Genomic DNA, 11376 nt, shown 5'->3' with positions numbered 1-11376 from the left:
CCAAACACAGCCCACAGATCAGGGCCTAAACTCTTTTCGAAGTGTGGAGAATCAGGCAGACCCTCTGGGATCCAGGCCCTGCTCTGGCAAGTGGCTCTCGGGAGCCTCAGACAAACAGACCCAGAGCTGGTGACTACCACCGGCGGGTAGTCAACACCTGAGAGGTGCAGAGGGGGCTGCCATCTCAGGGCTCCTGATGCTGGTAAGGACTCTTCAGGCCTGTCAGCTCGAGAAGGGGTGTCTAATCCACCAAAGAGTACTGAGGCTGGCCTACATGGGGACATTTACACACGGCGGTGCCACAGGAATTCTGGCTTTTGGGATCCACCAAAGGGTCCCCAGATGCGGTCTGTCCCCATCTTTTCCATCCCATTCTGTGCCCCTTTCCCTTATTCTCCCTCTTCCCTAGTTTCCTCCTCCCTCAGTCCTTGCCCTGCCCACTTCTCAGTGGCTCTCTTATCTCTCCCTCCGTCTTTTCTTCCATCTGTCTTTCCTCTCCATCTCAGGCTCTCTCCTCCCTCTTCTCTCTCATCCACTCTTACCCACCTGGGCCAGAAGCAGAGCCCTTTTCCACCCTGTTAAGGGTAGGAGGGCACACTTGAGTCCCATCCATGACCTCCTCAGAGTTAATATACCCTTTGGCTTGGCCCCCTTGCAGTGAGACATCTGTTTCCTTGGGAATGTAGGATTTTCTGGCTGATTAACTGGTTACAGAGGAAGCTCTGGGTCAGAGAAACCAAGTTTCCATGAATTCAGCCTAGAATAGGGCTGTGAGGGCCTTGCAGGAGCCAGCCTATCCCATGGCCTCACCCAGATGCTGGAGACATGCTTATTTATTATGCAGTGGCTCAGAGAAAGGGGGTAGGGGAGTTGGGAGGCAGGGCTGGGTGGACGTGAGAGGAGCTGTGTCCAGGCCTAGAGCTCTGGGTAGCCACAGGGACAGCATCACCTCTTGGAGGCCTGTTTTTTCCAGGGGACCATCTTCTTACTGCCCCTCCTGACTTTGCTGAGAACAGGCAAATCCACTTCAGGCGATTTCATTCTAAAAATCAAAATAGAGAGAAGCAAATGCTGAGAAATGGATGGAGAGAACTGGTGTGAACAGCGCTCAGAGCCCTGCCCAGGCCTGAGTAGAAGTGGGCCTGGCCCTCTGCCTTGCACAGCTGAAGCCCTCTGCGTGTTGCTCCAACCTGGAGGTCCCAGCGGTACCTGTGACCTTTCTAGGGGCTCACAAGTTTGCTTTTCTATTTTCATAAGAAATGTGTGATTTTTACACTCTTACAGAATATGTAATTCGCTTCAGTCAATGTGGCCAAGTTAGTAGACTTCTGACAGGTCTAGAAAGTTTCCTGTAGGGAGACAGCAGGCAGTGTCTACCCTTCTCAGATTGATGGTCTGGGTTGTAGGGTTTCACAGTAGAGTCTACACAAGACCTTAATCTCCACCACCCAGACCACTGCCTGTAGCTCCAGGGAGCAGGCTTGGTGCCCAGCTGGACATGGAGGTGATGAAATGGGCCAGATCAGGGATGGCTGGAGATGACCCACGCCTGGGGTAGAGGGGAGGGGGAAGTGACTTGCCCAAAGCCACTTAGCCCCACAGGAACTCTGTGGACTGTGGCAGAGCCAGGGGCCCTGCTGTGAGCCATGCCCCTTCTGTTGACCACAGGAGGGCCCCTCGGCCCTGGGGCTGGGGTGGCCACCTACTTCTTCTCGGCTTCAGGAGGGGACTCCTCCACCTTGTCCCCCATGGCCAACGAGGAGAAGCTTTGTTGGATATCTTCCGATATTGCTTTCTTGGCTGAGTCAGGGTCTTCCGGGACTGGGGTGGAGGTTGGAACGCTGTAAGGGAGGCAGGGAAGGGAGGGCAAGGCTCAGCAGCGGTACAGGCAGAGGGAGTCCCGAGTTTGCAGCACTGGCTTGGTGCTACCATTTAACATTCCAGCTCCAACAGAAAAAAGGGTGCAGGGCTTTTCTTCCCCAGGGTGAGTAATGGAAGAGTCTGACCCCTGGGGACACAGAGACCCCTGGAGCTTGGTTTTTCTGGCCTCGGTGGAATCACCTTAACTCTATGTCAGCAACACCTGTGCACCCAGCACAGACCATCAGAGAGGCAGGAGGGCTCCATAAAGTGAGCAAAGGAGAGAGCACAGGAGGCCAGGGAAATAAGCCATCATGCACAGCCTTATGGGCTGCTTGTGTCCCCTCCCCAAACTCACAGATTGGTGGAGTCCTAACCCCCAGTACCCCAGACTGTGACCTTATTTGGAAATAGGGTCACTACAGATGTCATGAGTCAAGAGGAAGTTATACCAGAGTAGGGTGGACCTCTAATTCAATATACCTAGTGTCCTTATAATAAAAAAGGGGGGGCGGTGTCTGGGTGGCTCAGTGGGTGAAGCCTCGGCCTTCGGCTCAGGTCATGGTCTCAGGGTCCTGGAATCAAGACCCACATCGGGTTCTCTGCTCAGCAGGGAGCCTGCTTCCCCCTCCCTCTCTACCTGCCTATCTGCCTACTTGTGATCTCTCTCTCTGTCAAATAAATAAATAAATAAATAAATAAACAAAATCTTTTTAAAAATGGGGGCAATGTGGACACAGACACACAGACAGGAAAATATCATGTGAAGCCTGGAGTAATAATGCTGCCATAAAGTCAAGGAACTACCAGAAGCCCAGAGACCGGCCTGGAGCCAGGCCTTCCCTAGCACCCTAGCACTTCCCTGCCTGCACCTCTGTCTGTAGCCTCCAGAACCATGACACAATACATTTCAGTTTAAGCTACTGAGTGTGTGGACCACTGTTAACAGGAGTCTTAGGAAACTAATGAATAGGAGACAGGACAGGCCCTTTTATTCATTGTTTCTTCCTATCTATTGAGTCCCTTCTATGCCACTTGCTTGAGGGCAGTGCATTTCAGGGACAAAAGACAAGCAGGGGAGGGGAGAGGAAGGCATCCTCCATTGTTTAGAAAACCCTAGAAAGATAAAAAATGGAGGTATGGGCTGAGCAGTCTCCCCTGTTCCTGGTCCCGAGTGGACAGAGGTGTTAGGGAAGTAGATCCTGGGAGTGAGTCTCTTGGGACTTCCTGAGCACCATGGTGGGGCTAAGGGTTTTTCCTCCTGTCCCCAACCCCATGTCCACCCCCGTGGATGGGTCACAGCTCAGCATTTCCTAGGAACTCAAAGCACAGGTAAATGGAGAAATGGGAGTCCAGCCAAGTGGGACACTGGAAAAGGAATCCCAGGTAAGAACTACCGATAGCAGGTTACACAATGAGAGAGTCAGGGTGACCAGGATGCGGGCAGCATCGGCAGTGTCCCCAGGTGAGGACCTCCGCCAGGCCTGGGGCTGTGTTGGCAAATGAAACATGCTGGCAGCTTGGGAGACGGTCTCCTCTGCGTGGCCCTGGGCGGATGGAGAATGGGACCTGGTGTTACCAGAGTGGGGAGGGTGGGCTCTGGAGACCAAATCAGCCCCTCTCCTTCCCCCTCCCTCAGCTGCAAGCACGCATAGAGCATCTTCCCTAACCCTCCACTTTTAAGTTGTGATGGAAAGTACATAATATAAAATAGACCCATTGCCAATGCCCAGCTCAGCGGTGTTAAGTACACTTGCATGGCTGTGCAGCCATCACCGCTATCTACCCCCAGACTTTTTCATCTTCCCAAACTGAAACTCTGTCCGCATTAAACACCAACTCCCCATTGTTCCTCCCCCAGCCCCTGACAGCCACCACCCTCCTTTCGTCTCTGTGCATTTGACTCTCTAGGGACTTCAGGTAAGTGTTTGTCCTCTTGTGACAGGCTCATTTCACTGCACATAATGTCCTTGAGTCGCATCCGTGTTGTGGCCTGTGCTAGGATTTCCTTCCTTTTTAAGGCTGGGCAATATTCCACTGTATGCACAGACCACATTTTCTTTATCCGTTCATCCACTGATGGACGCTTGGGTTGCTTCCTCTTCTTGGATATTATGAATAGTGCTGCTATGAACACAGATATACAAATACCTCTTCGAAACCCCACTTTCAATTCTGTTAGTATCTACCCACAACTGAAATTGTTGGATCATCATTCTCTGTTGGACTTTTTGAGGACGTGCCCTACTATTCTCCACAGCTGCTGCTCTGTGTCACAGTCCTGCCTATGGCACATGTGCATTCCAATGTCTCCACAGCCTTACCAAAACGTGCTGGTTTTGCTTATTTGATGGTAGCCATCCTAATGGGTACGAGGTGGTATTTCACTGTGGTTGTGACTTGCATTCTTCTAAGGATCAGTCCCCTTCACTCATTTTCTCATTGACTTCCGCATCTTTGGATCGGCCAAGGTGAAGCATGTAGAGATCGTGTTCACTTCCAAATCCCCAGTGCTGAGCACGAGCCTGGGCAGGCACTCAGAGTGGCAGGACTTTTACGTTAAAAGTGGGGGCTGCTTCCAGGGAGAGGAGCCTCCTCATCACTGAAGGCCCATGAGGGGCGGCTGGATGACCAGGGAGGCTGGTTATCAGTGGACACTCTGTCAAGCAACCCTTCTTCAGTCTGAACTGACCTCTGCCTCCCAGGGATAAAAATCAGCTCTAGGTCATCATTCAATGAAAACGCCCAAGAGGGTTCTGTATGCCGGGCCCTGGGGCTGAGCAAAGGACACAAAGAAAGGGAGGTAGGCCTTTGAAGCTGGCCCAGCTTAACAGGTGCAGAAGGCCCTGCAGCCCCTTCCCCTCCCACGGCCTGCTCCCCAGGGCAGAGCTGGCTTGTCAGGCCTCCAAGAATCTCCCCTCAGTTGTCCTTGGCCAGGCCTGCCCCTCCCCTTCTGCTCTGCCACAACCCATCTACTCCCAGCAGGGAGCCATCTCATTTTCTGCTGGGGCTTTCGAGGCCTCAGTGGGGAGACTTGCCTCCCTGGGCAGCCAAGCTCCTTCGCTGGCCACAGACAGACCTACTCTTCTTCCTGCTCATAGCCCTTGCTCCTCCATGGTGGGCTCACAGACCCCGAATCCAGACTGAGGGCTGTCTCTGTGGCTGGCCCCCCTGAGTGCCCAGTGAGCAGCCCAGGCCTTCTGGATCTGTCCTCCAGCTCTGCCCACCTCACTGCATTTACTCTGTAGACCTGTCTCCTTTCCCTCTCACATCCCTGCCTTGAATCCTTGCACTAGAGCTGTACAAAATCAAGCACACTGAAAGTCTACTCTGGCAAGGAAGAAATGATTCCCACCCAGGGACAGTGAGGGCACCCTCCCACCAGAGCTCTGGATGTGAGGGTGCCTGCCAGCTCCCTCTTGTAACAGAGGACCCAGAAATGAAAACACTAGCACTCCAGAAACTGCATCTCCTTTGTGCTACACTGCAAGCTCTGACTTCTAAGATGCTTTTTCAACAAAGTGGTCTATTACGCTGGCACTTTCCACATCCACTGACCATATACCTCTCAAAACAAAAAGTGAACATTTGCTCTACTTCCTTCCAAATCACCATTGGCGGCTGAGCTTACTGCAAACCTCCATTCTGTCATCCTTCCCCATCTAGGGGCCAACTAATCGGTTAGCCTTCCAGGAACACATCCAAGTTACATATTTTGGGGAAAAGTGGACGGGCCGAACACAGAGGTTTGCCCTTCAGCCTGATCACCACTTGCTGGGTGCAGCAGAACAAGCCGAACAAGCAGCTGCCTGAGCCACATTGATCCACCTTGTTCGTAAGGATCTCACCAAAGTCTCACAAGCGATCTCACCAGTGTCTTCCTTAAAGTTAGATACTCTAGGTTGACAGCGTCTCACTACTATTCCAGTTACCCTGCTGGAAGAGGAATTGGACAAGTGGCTGGCTGTAGAACACATCCAGAAATTCTTTGACACCCCTCCCATCGAGAGGCGTGTGGGCTGGCCCTAGGGACCCACAGGCAGTGCAAGAGGATGCTACCTGACTTAGGAGGAAACACAGCTCCCACCTGGCTGCATCTCAGGACACTCGCTTTGGAACCCAGCTGCCATATCTGAGGAAGCCCAGGCCACACGGAAAAGCCAGGTGTAAGTGTTCTGGCTGCAAGTGCAGGGACGGCCATGCATGGGAATGAGCAAGTCTTTGAGATGACTCCGGCCACCGTCATCTTCTGACATGACCACACGAGAGAACCCAAGCAAAAACTACCTAGCTGAGCCCCTCAGGCCCCAGACCCTCAGAGACAATAATAGGAAATGGCTGTGTGGTGTTCCACCACTGAGCTTGAGGTGGTTCCTTTCACAGATGTAGATAAAAGAACTGTTGTTATGGCAACATTTTCTTGTTGAATTCCATTCCCTTTTTTCTCCAAGTGCCTTTAAACTGCCAAATTAATAGGCCATTCTAGAATTAAGAGGAGTCCTACTGGTTTATAGTCTCAGGAATCCTCCCCTTTCCGCTTTCAAAAACCTGGACTGTGCACACATGAGTGTGTCTGTGTGAGTCTGTGTGTTTGTGTGTCTCTCTGTGTATGTGTCTGTGTGTGTGTATATGTGTGGGTTTTTGTCTGCGTCTGTGTGTGTGTCTGTGTATCTGTGTGTGTCCATGTGTGTAGTTTGTTAATTTTCTCGCCACCGTTCCTAAAAACTTACTGAAATCTTCAATCTGTGAGCATGAAGTCCTTTCCGAACCCTTGCATATAACAAATTAGGAGCCTAGAATTCATTAAGTAACAGTGACAGCAGTCACAACTGTAATTTGTAACGTATCAACAGGTGGTAGTGATGTGCCAGGATCTCACACATGCCTGACTCATCCAATCCTCAGGACCCAGTGCAGTGAAAACTATGCTAATTCTTGCTCTATAGACAAAGCAGCTGAGGCAGGGAGGGTAGGTGGTCCTTTTAAGGACACTGGCAGCCAAATAAAGAGCTATATCTGTTTGTCACTAGTTTGGGCCTCTCTCACTCCCCATCTACCACACGCCCAAACACCCCATTAGTCAAATGTCTCTGAATATGCCTTTGCTTTCTGTCTTCGGCACCTTCCAGTGGCTTCCACTCACCCTCAGTTTGGGCCTTCTGGATGGCATCCTCCCCGCCCCCACCTCTGTTTTTGGTGTAGTTCTTTCTTGAACCTGAGCAGACCCAGAGCCTCCATTTCTCGTTTTCCCTGGGACTGTCAGTAAGCTACCCCAAGCCGTCCTTCAGTCTCAGGTGGTGGGGGCTCAGTGACTTTGCTCTCTGCACCTGGCAGCATCTGTCCTTCTTGATGTCTCTGGGCTCCTGGGGAATCCTGCCTTCTCTACTAAGTGGTCCAGGGTATGACCGCTACAGTTCCTCCTAGAGGAACTTCTTTAGAGTCTGGCAGACGTTCTGACATGGCTTGAACTCAGTGAGCTGGGGAAAAACTGACTCCAGGGCTCCTAGAAAGCTGAGGGGCCCCGGTGGTGGGAGTGAGGTAGGGTTGCTGTCTGGATTTTGCGTACTAGGGGTGCAGGCACAGGGAGCCCCTGTGTTCAGGCAGGTAATGCTTTGTATATGTGTTTGCTCCTCACTTTATGTTTTTTTAAGCTTTTATTTATTTATTTCACAGAGAGAGACAGAGAGACAGAGAGACAGAGAAAGCAGAAGCACAAGCAGGGGGATTTGGAGAGGGAGAAGCAGGTTTCCCGCTGATCAGGGAGCCCCACCCAGGGCCTGATCCCAGGACCCTGGCATCATAACCTGAGCCAAAGACAGTCAGTTAATGACTGAGCCACCCAGGTGCCCTCACCTTATAGTTTGTATGACACTTTGGCAAACACACTTTCATAAGAGGTGGGAATTATGCCCTCATTCTAAAGGTGAGGACAGTGAGGATTAGGGAGGCAAATGGTCCCCCGGCCTATAAAGACCAGAGTTGGGGCTCCTGACTTTTCTTGGGACCCCTGACCCAGTAAGGTTTTCACTGTACAACCCAGGCATTTAAGAATCCACTCCTAATATAGCCTCCAGCAATGTCATAAACTGTGGGCTCCTTCCCTGGACAAGGCTGCATACTTCTTGAGCTAAGAGACCAACCCTTGTTCATCTCACCCAAGCTGTGCTTGGGAGGCACTCAATAGATGGGTATCACCTGGCTGAAAAGCCTACACTCAGTGGCCAAGAGGAAGCCTCAAGCCAGCACCACCCCACTTCCTTTCCCAAGGGCCTGAGCTCACTTCATGAGGGACCCTTATCTATGAGGCCCTGATGTAAACAGAGAAGCAGGACAGGGATTACACATAAGATGGGGTAGATCATGAGGGGGGAAAAGGTGGAGGTATTACTAGGATGCCTACTCAAACGTGTCTTCATGATTTCCAGCACTGGGCAAACCATCCCATGTTCCCCTTTCTCCAGAGGGACCTTCTCTCCAACTTGTGTTTCAGAGAAACCAACAGTATGATCTCACTCCCCCTTGCTAACCTGAGAAGTCTCCTGCTTGTTGCCAGCTTCTGTCCTCACCAGTGTCCCTCCCATAATAAGGCCCACCCTGTGCCTGCCCTGCATCCCAAGTTTTTCCCATTTTACCTAAACTTGTAGTTGTCTGGCAGGAAGTAGCCCATCTTGCAGTCCTGTCGAGCCTGGAAGATCTGTTTCAGCAGATTCTGCCTACTGAAGCCATATCCATTCAAAACACAGCCACCAAAAAGGAGCTTCCCCCCGGCAAACATCTGTGGATACACAGGAAGCACACGGTGGGAGGGGCCCTCAGCACACCAGCACTGAATCTCAGACCTGTGCCCTGGGCCCTCAGAGCTTGTGCCAGAAGCCAGGCCTTTCTCTGGTGTTTTTTTTTTTTTTTTTTTTTTTTTTTTTAAGATTTTATTTATTTATTTGAGAGAGAGAATGAAAGAGAGAGCATGAGAAGGGGGAGGGTCAGAGAGAGAAGCAGATTCCCCATGGAGTTGGGATCCTGATACGGGACTCGATCCCGGGACTCTGGGATCATGACCTGAGCTGAAGGCAGTCACTTAACCAACTGAGCCACCCAGGCGCCCCTCTCTGGTGGTTTTGGTGGGGGGGGAAAGGGTGTTGCCTTCCCCAAGCTGCCCAGTCAGGTGTGGCTGAGCCTGTTCCCTACCTAGGCCTCTCGAGTCAGAGGGCAGCCCCACCACTTCAACCTTTGCCCCTGCCAGCCCACCTGCTCAGATGCCCCTTCACACACAAGCGCTCCAGGGTCCTGGGGCCGGAAGGGTTTCTTCCTGCTCAGAGGGTCCCATCACACCCACCTACAGCTGACTGGCCCACTTAACCCTGTGCACTGATCAGCTGGTCCCATGGAATGGGAGCCTCTGGAGGGCAGAGATCTTGTCCTACTGCTCTCTGTACCCCCATTTTCTAATGTCAGTCTCCAGCAAGTAGACATCTGTCTAAAGATTTCTGTGCAAGGATATCCATTAGCGTGTTATTTGTTACGTAACCATACCCAGAAATAACCTAAATGTCCAACAAAAGTATCGCAGGCAGAGAAATCAAATGACAGATTCTCATGTAATGGTTAAGATCACAATTACAAAAGCAGACCCCAAAGTCAGAAAAAAGACTGAAAAAGCCAAAGGCACACCACAGGTATGGCCCAGATGTTTCAACTGTGCTGGATCTAGCAGGAGCCCAGTACATACATGGTGCATATATTATGTATATGTATATGTATATGTATATGTATATGTATATATATATATATTTTTTACAATGCCCTGTTTGATGAAGAAGGGAGCACTTGGGCACTTGGGTGGCTCAGTCAGTTAAATGTCTGACTCCTGATTTTGGCTCAGGTCATAATCTCAGGGTCCTGGTATCAAGCCCTGCATGAAGCTCCATGCTCAGCGGAGAGTCTGTTTGAGGAGTCTTTCTTCCTCCCTCTGCCCCCCCTCCCATAAGTAAATAAATAAATCTCTAAAACGAAACAAACCAGATGAAGAGAATTTGGTTCTTTAGGTTGGGTATGGCCTGCTCCCTTGAGTCTTCCAGGATGAGGGAAGCATGGGGTCAGGCGGGAACAGGAGACTGGACTCCCACCCTGACTCTGTGTGTTGGGTGACTCAGTCAGGCCTTCAGCTCTCTGGGCCTCAGATCTCACAGATGCTCTCTCCTTTCCCCTCCCATTTCTGATTCTACAAGGGTAGGGACTGCAGGAGACTATGTTGGCAAGCGGTTGGCGCTGTATCCCCGGTGGGCCCCAGCTCACCAGAATCATCCCCGGCAACACAGCATACTTCTTCACCAGCAGGGGTGGGTCCTTCTGCAGGGAGCTGTCCAGGTCATACCGCAGCAGGCGGTAGGGGTCATGCCGACACTGCCAGGACAGAAGTAAGTGCCCATCCATCCTATGCCAAGAGGATGCACTGGTGCCTGCATTCTCAGGCTAGCCAGGTTCCTCTGAAGTCCAAGATCCCCATTCAACACCACCTCCCAACTCCTGCTCAATGGGCTGTTCAACTCCTGCACACACACCTCCCATGACCATTGCCACGACCATCAAGGCAACTGGGTCTATCTAGGGCCTTTTGCTGGTGAAGGGTGTCATGGAGATGACTGCCCCTCACCACAGGACAGCCACTAGCTCCACCCTCTAGGGTCTGCAGGACTTGACTATTCCCTCTGCCTGGAAGAAGCCCTACTGGAGATTTGAAGGCATACCATATTCATGGGTGTCCCCATTTTCAGGATTCCTCCACCCTCTACCCACTGCTGGCTACCTCTCTGGACAGTTCCCTGTCATTAGATCCAGTGCTGGGACCTGAGTCAAACCTACGTCACAAGGTGGGGCCTCGTCAATCCAGAGTAAAGCTGGTCTCTTCCCCCTCCTTCTTTCTGGATGTTACAAACCCTTTAAAATGGCCAATGTATAATGTTTCCTGGTTTTATCTGCCTTTTATTCCAGGTGCCTCCAGCTGTCCTGCCTGATGTTTCAATTTAAAATGTGAAATCCAGAACTGTATCTGTCATTCTAGCTTTCAGAGCAAGACAATGTTAGGGAACATTTCAGCCTTAATCACATACACTGGAATGGTGAAACCAGAGTCGCTGTGAAACCTGACACCTCTCTCCAGATCCATCCTCCACATCCCTTAAATCCCACTGCCCACTCCTCCCTCAGATTCAAGGTCAGGACCTGTCCCCATTCATGCTACTCATGCTGGGCTGGACTGCTGTGCATTCCATGCTTACAGATAACTAATGGCCTCGAGGTAGATTCAAGTCACCTCTAAGTTCCCACGTGGGCAGGGATCCTATATCTATATAGCAATGAGCATAGGGCAAGACTCAATAAGTGTTCACTAAGACTGTGTAAGTTGGGGCTGACTCTAGAAAACAGATACAGCTTGGATGTACAAGACCAGTAAAAGGGCTTTTGGAGTCTAATCAGAAGGGTTCCAATGCCAAGCAGGAAGAAGGGGCAGACGGTGGA

The 11376-nt window shown here is 51.2% G+C and overlaps 1 protein-coding gene across 1 annotated transcript in view; it reads right to left on the bottom strand.

The window, feature by feature from the left end:
- Positions 1-880: 880 nt before the first annotated feature.
- The window catches only part of C6H3orf20 (chromosome 6 C3orf20 homolog), a 79167-nt gene continuing 68671 nt past the window's right edge, over positions 881-11376 (bottom strand). The window contains exons 13-16 of the mRNA XM_044255213.1: positions 10153-10260; positions 8493-8635; positions 1707-1841; positions 881-1042 (exon numbers count right to left, since the gene is read on the bottom strand). Of these exons, the coding sequence (XP_044111148.1) occupies positions 946-1042; positions 1707-1841; positions 8493-8635; positions 10153-10260 (483 nt within the window). The 3' untranslated portion in view covers positions 881-945. The remainder of the gene's footprint in view (positions 1043-1706; positions 1842-8492; positions 8636-10152; positions 10261-11376) is intronic.

Source organism: Neovison vison, chromosome 6 (assembly GCF_020171115.1).
Source record: "Neovison vison isolate M4711 chromosome 6, ASM_NN_V1, whole genome shotgun sequence".
Taxonomy (NCBI): Eukaryota; Metazoa; Chordata; class Mammalia; order Carnivora; family Mustelidae; genus Neogale; species Neogale vison.
The sequence above is the reverse complement of the archived record's forward strand: the minus strand, read 5'-3'. Positions and strand labels throughout refer to the sequence as shown.